The sequence below is a fragment of the Salarias fasciatus genome, chromosome 14, assembly GCF_902148845.1.
Source record: "Salarias fasciatus chromosome 14, fSalaFa1.1, whole genome shotgun sequence".
Lineage (NCBI taxonomy): Eukaryota > Metazoa > Chordata > Actinopteri > Blenniiformes > Blenniidae > Salarias > Salarias fasciatus.
Window position 1 is genome coordinate 38,888,113 of NC_043758.1, and position 12,568 is coordinate 38,900,680.

At 52.2% G+C, this 12,568-nt stretch overlaps 1 protein-coding gene across 6 annotated transcripts in view; it reads right to left on the minus strand.

The window, feature by feature from the left end:
* Nucleotides 1-1,244: 1,244 nt before the first annotated feature.
* The window catches only part of LOC115400262 (alpha-actinin-4-like), a 40,978-nt gene continuing 29,654 nt past the window's right edge, over nt 1,245-12,568 (minus strand). The window contains exons 4-23 of one of the 6 annotated variants that reach the window (XM_030108022.1): nt 11,767-11,853; nt 11,224-11,311; nt 10,760-10,838; nt 10,578-10,659; nt 8,419-8,504; nt 7,640-7,732; nt 7,431-7,556; nt 7,223-7,327; nt 6,642-6,789; nt 6,414-6,564; nt 6,232-6,340; nt 5,997-6,137; nt 5,732-5,914; nt 5,483-5,617; nt 5,114-5,293; nt 4,720-4,866; nt 3,807-3,887; nt 3,409-3,474; nt 2,795-2,953; nt 1,245-2,615 (exon numbers count right to left, since the gene is read on the minus strand). In XM_030108022.1, coding sequence (XP_029963882.1) covers nt 2,457-2,615; nt 2,795-2,953; nt 3,409-3,474; nt 3,807-3,887; nt 4,720-4,866; nt 5,114-5,293; nt 5,483-5,617; nt 5,732-5,914; nt 5,997-6,137; nt 6,232-6,340; nt 6,414-6,564; nt 6,642-6,789; nt 7,223-7,327; nt 7,431-7,556; nt 7,640-7,732; nt 8,419-8,504; nt 10,578-10,659; nt 10,760-10,838; nt 11,224-11,311; nt 11,767-11,853 — 2,405 coding nt within the window. In that variant the 3' untranslated portion in view covers nt 1,245-2,456. Of the gene's footprint in view, nt 2,616-2,794; nt 2,954-3,408; nt 3,475-3,806; nt 3,888-4,719; nt 4,867-5,113; nt 5,294-5,482; nt 5,618-5,731; nt 5,915-5,996; nt 6,138-6,231; nt 6,341-6,413; nt 6,565-6,641; nt 6,790-7,222; nt 7,328-7,430; nt 7,557-7,639; nt 7,733-8,418; nt 8,505-9,921; nt 10,008-10,577; nt 10,660-10,759; nt 10,839-11,223; nt 11,312-11,766; nt 11,854-12,568 lie in introns of all 6 variants that reach the window. The other 5 variants (XM_030108021.1, XM_030108020.1, XM_030108018.1 and 2 more) reach the window with 5 other exon arrangements.

The window sequence follows — 12,568 nt, forward strand, 5'->3', positions numbered from 1 at the left end:
AACAGCCACTACAAACAGAAATGACAGGAAAAAAAATCAATGTTCTTAATTTACTTATTTTAGAAAAGTTTTTCATTCATAAATGCAAGATTTATGAATCATAAACCTCTGTATTCCAGTTGTTCCCAGGGAGTTTGAACTGAACCTTGAATCAATTAGTGTCTACAAAAATAAAAACTGGGTGCATGGGAGGAATGTGGTTTGTATGTGGAAACTCATTTTTTTTCTCTTTCCCCTGATGATTTTGTGACTTTGTTGCATGAGTGACTTTACAGGAAAAAAAATAATTGTACCGTCTGTGCTGGCTCCATGGGCATGTGTGTCGTCAGGAACGACCCGAATTAAAGCAGAATAAAGGTTTACATGGAGGAAATGGAATAAGGCCACTTTATTTAGAGTCAAGTTCAATTCAGAATAATCATTTTCATCCAGAATTATGTATTCACAAGGTCATTTTAAAGGGATACTTCCAACATTTTGGAAAATTGGCCCATTTAGTGCAATTCCTTAGTCATTTCGAATGGAAGTGGATGTGCGGATTATAACGTGTCCACCAAAGTGTTCTGGGGTTGTTGGATTGTGTATTTGATGAGTTTGACGAGGGGGAACAAAAATACCATCCACTTCCATTGTGTCCGTCCCGAAAACCTTCCCCGACTCACCTCTGGATAAACAACAGCTCACCCTCATTAAAAAAGTAAGTATGCTGTTCAAATGACTAAGGAATTGCACTAAATGGGCCAATTTGCCAAAATGTTGAAGTATCCCTTCAAAGCAAAATTAACTTTTATATGGAATTAAACCTCTGTAAGCCTGGCTGATTCTACTCCTCTTCCATGAATCGCACCGACTTCCTGTGAGTCTGCGGCTCCAGAGACGGACCGGGTTCACATCCTGACAGACTCGACAGACCACAGGACACAGCGGTTATTTTGTAAGGAAACTTTTATGTGTGCTTTGTGAAACTCACTTATCATTAGAGACAGAAGGCGTTGCAGTTTCCAGTACAGCAGATAAGGTTTGATATTAAAGAGTACAAAAAAAGGAAAATCACAATTCCAGAGTTCATTTTTCTGCTCCAACCTTGCAGGAAAGGGGGGCAAAAAAAAAAAAAAAAAAAAAAAGAAAGAAGCTTTTGGTCCGAGTCTCTCTCTCCTCCGCCGGCCCTCCTCCTCCTCCACCTCTTCCTCCACCTCCCTCCCATGAAATGGGCTGAATGAGATGAACTTCTGCAGAAACTCCCCCCAGAAAACTCTGATATTCAACACAAGATGATTGCATAGTTTTATTTTTTTTATTACAATTTTGTCTTTTTTATTTTTTTTTTTTTGTTGTATTTTCTCAAACTGGAATGTTTCTCTATAGAAAGACTTCCTGATCGCTGCCCTCCGTCCTGCTGGAGAGAAACGAGGGACGGGGAGACGGGTGGAGGAGGGTGGAGGACAGGGCTGTCGCCACCGATACACACCTTCATTCCCTCTCTACTGTTTCCATCACTTTGAAAATGTCGGCCAATCAAAGCCCCCGACGCGCTGGATTCCTGTGTGCATATAAAAGTCGCCTTTCTCTGTATTTTTATATTAAATAAGCACCTGATGCCCGTCTGGAAAGTTTCACAGAAGCAAATATTTGTGGATGAATTTGTAGCCCGTCAAACACAACAGGATAGGAACCTTTTTTTAGGGGTTTTTTTTTTTTTTTAAAGATTAATTTTACAGGCTTCAACTTTTCCCCAAAGACGACAAAGTAAGAAGCTGAAGAGTCCTGTGGAGGAAGCTCAAACCTTTCACTCTAACTTTATTATACGATGACAGAGGGGGGAGGGGCTGCACTGTGTGTGTGTGTGTGTGTGTGTGTGTGTGTGTGTGTGTGTGTGTGTGTGTGTGTGTGTGCAGCGCCCACACACACCCGTCTCACCCGTCCCACCACCCACCTGCTCCCAAGAAGCAAAGACGAAGGAGGAGGCGGGCGCAGACAGGAGGAGAAGAAGAGCCCAGGTCAGACAGCAACTAGGGAATTCTGGGTAAATAAGTCATCTTCTCTGTGGTTGGTCAGCCCCCCCCCCCCCCAGCATATATCTCTCTAGGATCTAATACACAAACCTTGCCATCTGAACCCCACGCTGCCCCCCTGTGGCAAGAAGAAGAAAATTATAATAAAATAAACAAAAAATTAGCATAAGTATCAGATTAGCTTGTGTCGCTCCCCCCCCCCACCCCCTCCCCTCCCTCCCTCCCTCCCCCCCAACACTGGACCCCCAACAAAAGGCAGAGAGGGTGAAGCTAAGGACCCGTCCCACAGCTGCCCCCGGATATGCCCGTTCACATAAACGTTGTGACAAACTGATCTCCAAACCTAACTGCAGCTCCAGAAGCCATTTTCAATCCGGCAGACGCAGGGGCGCCCCCCCTCCCCCCGCTCCTCCACCCCTCCTCCGCCCGCTCCGCCGGGCGGCTCTACAGGTCGCTCTCTCCGTACAGGGCCGTGGAGAAGGACATGTAGTCCAGGGCCCCGGGCACGCCGTCGGGCCCGGCGTAGGGCGCCATGCGGGCGATGCAGTACTCGGCCTGGTCGGGCGGGAGCTCCCTCCTCAGCTCGTCGGCCAGGATGTAGTTCTGAGGGGGAGGGAATCGATTCTGGGTCACCTCACGAGCTTTCATGAGTTCAACACACTGGTGATCTCTATCTGATCCTGATTCTCTGGAGTTTAACACAAACATCCCAACATCTTCTGTCTGATCATCATCCCCAGGTAGAAACACATCAGAGGACCAGGGGTCATGTGATCACTCACCTTGTCAGCGGCCAGGATCTTGAAGGAGGCGATGACCTGGTCGGCCGTGTCCGTGTCGGTCGTCTCTCTGGACATGTAGTCGATGAAGGCCTGGAAGGTGACGGCGCCGCTGCCGTTGGGGTCCACGACGGCCATGATGCGGTTAAACTGGGCTTCACCCTGAGGACCGACGCACGGCAGGTTAACCCGCGACACAACACACACTTCCTCACACACGAATGGGCTCGATCGGGCGTGTCAAACATCAGGACCACATGAAGCTCTCTGACTTGACACATGCATGGAGTCAGGCAGAGGTCAAAGGTCAGCAGAGAGCACAAATGAAGGTTCACACACTTTACATGAAATGACAGAGCAGAGCAAACATGAAGCTACAGCGCGAAGCTACAGCGCGAAGCTACAGCGCAAGGCTAACAGGAGTCACACACACTCAGCGGAGAAGATGAGCATGGAGACAGCAGGGCATCTGCAGGCAGCGTTCAACTCTGTGTGTGTGTCCATACTGCTATCAGTATATCCAAGTGTGTATATATGAAGTGGTGAGTTGGGGGGGGGGGGGGGGTTTGGACCTGCAGACGCCCTGCCGGAGCGGCGAGGTGAGCAAGCAGCAGTACCAGGCTGTTTCCTGTAGCAATGAGGAGAGCTCGGAAATCATCCGACACCATCTGTCCCGATCGCTTCTGCAGGCCGCCACAGCACGAAAAGCACCGGGAGGCGGAGGAGGAGGAGGAAGAGGAGGAGGAGGAGGAAGAGGAGGAGGAGGAGGAAACAGATATCCAGAGAGGCGTACAGAGTGAGTGGGGACGGAGGAGAGGAGGGAGAGAAAACAGCAGAGTTAACAGAGACGGTCTGCAGACTGACAGGACAGAGGAGCTGAAGCAGCAGCGGCAGACGCCCCCTGCTGGACGGACGGGGACGTGACATCTGTGTCCACGGGGACGGACTGAAGCCTGCCTGAAGACACGAGCAGCCGAGGACACGAGGACCTCCACCCGGCCCCTGGAGCTCCTACCTGCTTCTCGTTCTCCACATCGTAGCCCAGACTGATCAGACAGGCCTTGAACTCCTCGGCCATCAGAGCGCCGCTGTGGTCCTGAGGCGCCAAACGACACGGTGAGGACGGGTGGAGGGATGGATGGATGGATGGATGGACGTGGGAGATGGAGACCGACGAGCCACAGCATGCACGGACATGGAGGACGGACAGAGACGATGGTGGACATTTAGACAGGCGTGGTGATCTGCTGCAGTTCGATTCCCTCATGGTGCCTAGCGTCTGTGTGTAAACACCACCTCATCGGTCTGCTCTAACCCGAACGAGGCTGAACTACCACGAACACACACCGATCTACGTGCAGAGATGTTTCAGGACAGATGTGCTGGAGACACACAGAGACGTCGGGGTGAGACGAGTGAAGGGTGAAGACAAGAGTGAGACACGGTGACTGTTTCCACTCAGGAAGCGGCAGATTTAACAAAGGAGTGTGTGACCGTCGGTGGATTCTTCCCTAACAGAACCTCCGGTTCTCCACACCAACACCAGAACCGCAGACTCAGATACTCAGATACTCACTCGCCTGGCTCGCCTCTCTGCAGCCGAGCCCTGAACACACCGTTCATCACGTCACACACACACTCAGAGCCATCCATTACACACAGCTGGAAAGAGGGGGCATGTTGGAGCTCCAGGGTGTGTGTGTGTGTGTGTGTGTGTGTGTGTGTGTGTGTTGTGGCTCCATGTAAATGAACATTTTCATCCTAAAAATAACTTTATTTGCAGAGCTGGAATAATTTATAATAAGAAGTCTTAACTTTCTGCTTTGAAAACGTTAATCTGAAAACACAATGCTGGAGCCTGTAAAGGTGACAGAGGGGTGTGTGTGTGTGTGTGTGAGGGGGGGCGGCCCCCGGCTCGGGCCCCTGACCTTGTCGAAGTGGTTGAAGGAGGTCCGGTACTCGTACAGCTGCTCCTGGCTGATGCCTTTGGCGTCACGGGTCAGGATCTGGTTCTCCACCTCGTTGATGGTCCTGGCGATGGTGGTCAGCAGCTGCTCCCAGCCCACACGGAGGTGCTGCAGGGAGGGGGGGGGGGCAGAGGTGAGGACGGCACGGTGTTGCACTTCCTGCTTCATACCACTGGTTTGTTCCCGTTACAGGAAACAGTCTTTCACTGGAGATCTGATATCCAGGCACCCGGTGCATCAGAGCAGCCCTGTGGCCTCAGTGTGTGTGTGTGTGTGTGTGTGTGTGTGTGTGTGTGTGTGTGTGTGTGTGTGTGTGTGTGTGTGTGTGTGTGTGTGTGTGTGTGTGCGTGCTCACCTCCATGGTGTAGGAGGTGTACTGGTTGTCGAAGATGAGCGCCTCCTGGATGGACTGGTGGCAGACCTCCAGCTTGTTGATCTCGGGGGCGTAGGACATGATGCTGTCCTGGTAGTCCTTCAGGTTGGTCAGCTGGTCCTCCAGGGTGCCGTTCATCTCAATGGATATCCTGCCGATTTCCTGACACACACGCACAGACAGACACACGTGAAGCGACCAAGACGTTTGTTTCTGCTCCAGATGAAACGAGACCACAGCTCAGGCAGACCGCCGGAGGAAAACCGTCCAACGGCGTGGAGCCGTTCCCAGCTGATGGTCACGTCAGAGGTCAAAGGTCAGGTGGTGGTGGGGTGACTGCCCTGCCCTCACCTCCATCTTGTCCTGGATGTATTGTCCCACGGCGTTGGCCTGCGTGGCGAACGTTTTCCTCAGGGTGTCGTTGGAGTTCTGCTTGTTGAGCTCGTCCTGCAGGGCGTGGTCACGCTGCGGCACCATCTCCATCGCCTGCACGCGCACACACACACACACACACACACCGAGATACACACACACACACACGTTAGAAACCACCTGATGAAACCAGCTGCTGGTTCGTCCGGGGGTTTTCCTTCAGCCCACCTTCTCCCACTTGCCGTCGATGCTCTGGGGGGTGATGGTGGTGTAGGGGTTGGCGCCGCTCAGCTTGATGCCGTTGCTCTGGGCGATCTTCTGCACCTCGGCCTGGATGTTCTGGATGGCCTCGCGCTCCTTGTTGGCCTCGGCCAGCGTGGACTTGAACTGCTCGTGAGCCGAGATCAGACCCTGGACCGGAGGAGGAGGACCGCCGTCAGGCCGGGAGCCGGGGTCCCCGGTCGCACCGGGACCGCCGGCGCCGCCCCCTCACCTGGATCTCCTCGATGTTATGGACGATGAACATGTCCTGCAGGTCCTCCATGGCGCCCTCCATCCAGTTGTTGAAGGGCGCCGCCCTCTTGGCGTACTCCAGGTACAGCTCGTCTATGGACTCCAGCTGCTTCTCCGTCCTCTGATGGGGACAAGACACCAGGAGGACAGGTGACTCCCCCGACCGTCACGTCCCGCCTGACTCAACGCCCAGCCGGAGTCCTGTGGAGACGTACCTCCAGCGAGTCTTTGCGCTTGTGGGTGAGGGTTCCCAGCGAGTCCCACTGCTCGCAGATCTTGGCACAGCGGTCGTTGACGCGGGCCGAGTCGTAGTAGTCCAGTTCACTGGAAGACAAAAGGAGACGCTGAGCCGTCTGTTCCTCGCCGTCCCGCCGGCCTGGCTCCGCCCCCTCCTCACTTCAGCTCCTGCGCGATGGCGGCGATCTGCTCCACGCGGTCCTGATGGGCCGCCAGGTCGCTCTCGAAGGCCTCGTGCTTCCGGAGCAAGGCCTTGACCTCCGACAGGGTGGAGGTCTCGTAGTCCCTCTGGGTCAGCATGGCCTCCTTCCCTGTGAGCGCCGAGAGACTCAGGACCTGAACGGACCCGGACTGCTGGTCCGACAGCTTACCGAACACAAGGCCGTACCGTCGGTCCACGACTCGTGGATGGCGGCTTTCTGACGGAACTTCTCGGCCAGGTGCTCCAGTCTCTCCAGGCGCCGGATCTCGTTGAGGATCCACTCCTCGTAGCCTTTCTCGGCTCCCTCCAGGGTGTGCCACGCCCCGTTGATGTCCTGAGAGACGGACAGACGGACAGACTGTCGGCTGCAGGGACGAAGATGCTCGACGGACACGACTTCACCTCAGGATCTGAGAGTCAACCGGGGAAAGTGACCCAGCGGTTGCCATGGTTACAACGGTCAGAAAGGCATAGCAGAAGATGTTTCACAGCTTCTTTAATATAATATGAACTTTCCAACTCTTGCATCTCCTCCAGTAAACAGGAGTGTATTGAAATAGTAACCATGACGACTAGCGGCAGGCTGGACACAGCAGCCGTTTCTACGTACAGCATGAGACATGTCAAATCAAACTACTGAAGCCTTTCTTTAGTGTAAAAGAGGCCGGCAACACATTTTCTATCTGCATTAGGAGCAGCTGTGGCTTTTCCAGACTCCCGTCGGAGCGGGAATGGTCCCGGGGGACGGGAGGCTGTTGGACACGTACGGACACCATGCGTCCCTCCGACGGCATGAAGGCGGGTCTGTTGCTGAGCCTCAGCTTGGTCTGCAGGGTGTTGAAGCTGATCTCCAGCTGACATTTCTCCTGGACCTGGAAGAGAACCGGCAGGCATGGCGTGAGTCCGGCAGACGGGGGGCGCCCCTCCGGGGCGGCGCCCGGCCCGGCGCAGGGGTCAGGGGCGGAGCTTGTGCACCTTGGGCGGCTTGTGCACGCAGCGGTAGTCTCTGAAGTCCTCCTGTTTGGCCTGCATCTCGGTGACGGTGTTCTTTGGTACTCGGTTCTCCAGCCAGGGGATGGTGCGGCGGATCCACTCCAGCAGCTGCGGAACCACAACATCAACCACACAGAAGGAAGCGCCCGGCGAAGACGAGCCCGCCCATCTGAGCGAAGCCGGACACTCACGTCGCTGGCCAGCGTCTCGTAGTCCTCCATCATCTGCTCGTTCTCCTGGTTGACCGCCAGCACCTTGCAGATGCGGTTAGCGGCCGTCTCCGCCTGTCAGGAAACACGGCGGTGAGCGAGCCGTCACAGCCACGCCCACTCAAACAGGAAGCTGCTCCTAAACTCACTGCGACAGCTTCCGCTTTCATTAGCGAGCCTTCATCACTTCTCAGGCCGACTGCGGTTCGCACTCAGGCGTGTGTGAAAACACTTCAAACAGGCAGTGAACAGCTTTCGCTCACGTCTCGTCAAAACAAGTGCAGGACCGGTAAAACCGAAGCAGCCTCTGCTCGATTAAAGCATGCGGTCAGCTGTTCCTGGTTAGTGGAGTGAGCCGTCGATAATAAAACTGAATCAGACAGTGTTGTTTAAACTCCATGCGTCTCCCTTCAAAACCAGGGAATCGTTCCGGCAGCTAGTTACAGGTCGACGCAGCTCTGGAGTCCTTCAGTACGGCTGCCTGACAAAACTCTACTGAAATACAACAGACAGGACAGAGGCCCGGGCTTTACAGTCGGCCGATGAAACCACATGGCATCAAAACACATATGAACATTCTGAGGCGTTAATAGCTGAAGAGAGGCTGGCGCTGCGCTTCCCTCTGGCGGCTCTGGAGGGAGACCGCCGCCTGCGGGCAACGCAGCTCCGTCCAAAAGGGCCAGAAACAGGAGGAAGTGTCTGAAGGTGTGAGGGGAACTCCGCCGGTGTGTTAGGGTGAGTCTGAAGCGTGAGGGGTTTACCTTCTGCGCGCCGGAGAAGGCGTGATAGAAGCAGGACACGTAGGTCATGATGGCCTTCTCGTCCGGCCGCAGCGTGCCCACGATGTCTGCAGCGCCCCCACAGGACAGGACAGGACAGGACAGGCGGAAACACAGAGAGAGACAGACAGAGTGAAGCCAGAGCGCCCCAGAGCAGCCCCACGGCGCCCCCCGCAGGGCGCCACGCAGCGTGTGAGAGCAGTTAGCTGGAGAGTCGCTGCCCCGCCTTCCTTCAGGTCCACAGCTGGAAAAACCTCCGGAAAACCAGGAAGAGGAGGAGGAGCAGCAGGAGGGTCCTCTGGGAGAGAGCGAGGGGCCCTGGAGGCCGGACACACACCACACCACACCACACACACACACACACACACACACACACAGGTGTGCGTGTGTAGCCTGCCAAGTCTGTCAGAGTGAATCTGGTTCATTCATTCAGCTGAAGGTACTTTTCTGAAAGCTGGAGTCCGGACACGGCTCCATCCACATCTCTGGAAACAGCAGCTCTCAGTCAACAACACCTGAGAATACACACCTCAGAGACTCTTCACTGCCATCTAATGGACACAGGCAGCATTAACACTCACTTCTAAAGAACCCAGTCTCAAACTGGTTACAACTCACCGAAATAATCAGCACAACTTCTTTTTTCATAGTTTTCAATACTGTCTGACTGCTTTTTTCTCTGTGGTCATGTCACCAAATTGGAAGAAATTCACCTTTCGATCAATAAAACTTGAGCATTTCTCCCAGTTCTTGTATTTAGCTTAAACCTCATCTTGATTCAAACTGCATATTTAAAAGTGGAGTTTAAACTTTGGCTACAGGGCGCTACATATCAGTGAAAGCTGCTGGTCTGACCAATATTCAGATTACTGATGTGTTAAGCTGATGAATGATGAAGATGACAACGAAGAGAAAAACAGAAAATCTTCCTTTTTCTATTTGGTTACAAACAAAACACTGAAGAGCAAAGAGATGTGACCACAGTCATCAAATCCCCCCCCGGGGGCTGAAGAGACAAACAACAGCTGATAAATTCATTAGAGGAGAAAAACAAGGCTTCCTGTCAGGTCTGCAGGGAGGAGGAGGAGGAGGAGGAGGAGGAGGAGGAGGAGGAGGAGGAGGAGGAGGAGGAAGAGGAGGAGGAGGGAAAACAAAAGAGGAAGTGAAGCATGAGAGAAAACAAGAAGGGAGAATCTAAGGAGGAGATGAACAGGGCATGGGGGGGGGGGGGCAGAAGTGTGGAGGGAAGAAAAGAGAAGAGGGAGAAAGGAGGAGGAAAAACCTCGACTCCAGCTCTGCTACTTCCTCGGCTAACTGATGAGCTTTGATGAAGAACTCAACGATGCTGAATGTTCACTCTGCAGACTCGCTCCAGCTCAGCGTGTGTGTGTGTGTGTGTGTGTGTGTGTGTGTGTGTGTCCTGGCCGGCCCAGCGCGGCAGCAGCTCTGTTAGTATCAGAGTCGGGGGCCGGAGCTCTCGGGTACCTTCTGCGCTCCGGAGAACGCGTGGTAGAAACTGGACACATAAGTCATTATGGCTTTCTCATCCGGACGGGCTGTGTTCACAATGTCTACAGAGGAGGACAGCAGTTAGACCAGCACACACACACACACACACACCACACACACACACACACACACACACACACACACACACACACACACACACACACACACACACACACACACACACACACACACACACACACACACACACACACACACACACACACACACACAGACACACACACACTCTGTACAATTTAACAAGCAGCCAGACGGACAAACACAAAAAATTTGTGAAAAATAAAAACTGAAAATGAAAACGTTGGAAAACAAACAAGAGAAAAATGAGAAACACCCCCCCCCCCCCCAAAAAAAATGCACTAAAAAAAAAAAAAAAAACAGGCCAAAAGAACAAACAAGGGGCTGAAAAAAAAAATACAGACATTCACAGAGAAATGCAACAGGACTAAAACTCTGCATGAGGAGATCGTTGTGAAAGTGGGCTCTGCTGGGAAATCAGGGATCAGTCAGCGTTCAAACAGGAAAACCCACAGAGAACACGTAAGCCACGGCGTGTCGAGCAGCCAACATGGCGGACGGGTGGCGGGACAGACGGCTGAGGACGGTCTCTCTACCTTCTGCGTCCAACATCTTGGGGATGTCCAGGTGCTTCTCCGCCACCTCGAAGGCGTTGTTCAGGTTGGTGACTGCGTCTTCCTGCAGCACACACACACACACACACACACAGAGCTCAGCTTTAACCCCACGGCCCTCGTGGTGTGTGTGTGTGTGTGTGTGTGTGTGTGTGTGTGTGTACCTTTCTGAGGCTGTCGTAGTCGATGAGATCCGGCCTGTGTCTGTGGATCAGGGCGTTGAAGGCGAGGCCGTCCTTCCAGCTGTGAGCAGAGGAGCAGACGATGCGTTCAGGGTCGGGCTGACAGTAAATTCATCAAGGACTTTACTGCATAAAATATTTCATGTCCTGATTTCCAACATGGTTTTTCTGCCCCATTCTATAACATTTCCTCAAATTTTACAGAACTTGGACTTTACAAGTTGCTTCACATGAACCCGTCACACATGAACACATGAGGACACGAAGGAAAGGTTAAAGCAGGACAGGAACCAAGAGGGTCCAAATGAAGGAGCTCTGACAATAAATCACGTGTCTGGGAGACATGCGGCAGTCCCTCCACCAGGAGGCGCTCTCCGCCCACAGCTGAACAGGTGAGAGCTATCCCACAGCAAGGATTTCAAAGAGTGTGTGTGAGAGTGTGTTACCTCATGTGGAAGTTCTGCACATTGACATTCTTGTAGGGAGCGGTCTTCCTCTGGCACCACAATAGAAGACCCTCCTTGGCCGAGGTCTCTGCAGAGAAAACAGGAGGAACAAACAAGTAAACTTCACCTTCTATATTTACGCTGTGGCTGAAAGCATTCTGGGAAACTGCATGTTAACCGCATGCAAGTGAGAAGTGTCAGGAACAAGGAAGAAGTGTCTGATGAGCCACGAGAGAAACTTACAGGCTCTACCTGCATGTGTGTCTACTGTGGGGCGTTCAGGGACATCAATAAACCCCATGATCTGCTCAAAGCTTGCAAGTGAGGTGTTCAGGGAAGACTGACTTAAAATGTGTTTCCTCTGCCTGCGTGTGAGGCATTTAGGGTAAATGAGGAAAACACGGCGTTTGAAGGACAGGATGGTGCAGTGTTTGACAACAGTCTGCACATTCGGAGCGAGACACGTGAAATGTGGCGGAGCAGAGCAGAAGCATGCAGCCCGAAGGGGACGAGGACGGACGGACGGACAGGCGGACGACGTACCTTCCACAGAGATATCTTGGATGGCGAAGCGGAGGATGATGGTCCAGATCATTCCCAGGGTCATCTTGGCATTTCCATCCACAATTTCTGTACGACACACAGAAGAAAGAATGTAAATTGAATTAGCTTTTTGGGTCATAACAGACTGTTGGTCTCTTCAGCATCTCAACTTTCAAATGGCGGATGGTTCAAATGCCACACTGCTGAAACTGTTTACTATTAAAATACATGCACCAAGGTCAGGAATAAACCTATTTTCAGCATTAAATTGGTGATTTTGTGTGCTAATAACAAGCTCACCAATTATGTAAATAACTACAGTCCAACCTGCGATTATTAATATTAATCTCAGATCTGCGTTTTGCTGAAGAAGTCTCAGGCTGTTTTCAGTGTTTCACTCCAGTGGCATAACTTATCTATTTCATTAGATTATTATGACGATGATAAAAAGCGAAGCAGCAAGTCACATGTCCTGATTTGGTTCAACTGATTTCACTTTATTTATGATTCTGAGGACTTTTCCGTTCTCCATCCTTCAAAGAGTCTCCTCTCAGTCTCCATGAGGACGATACAGTCTGAACAGCTGGTAACAGCTGGACGTCAATACTCGCCAATGAAAGACGTTCCAGAGGTTTTAAATACACATTAAGCTGAACTCTCACTTTCACCACATGAGAAATGTTGTTATTGCAAAAGGCTGACTGGCCCAACATAAATCACATTTCCATTCGCTGCAAATTCCAAATAATCAATTCACAACTTTCATTCACTGCAATTAATTCACAAATACTGCTCTCGTAAC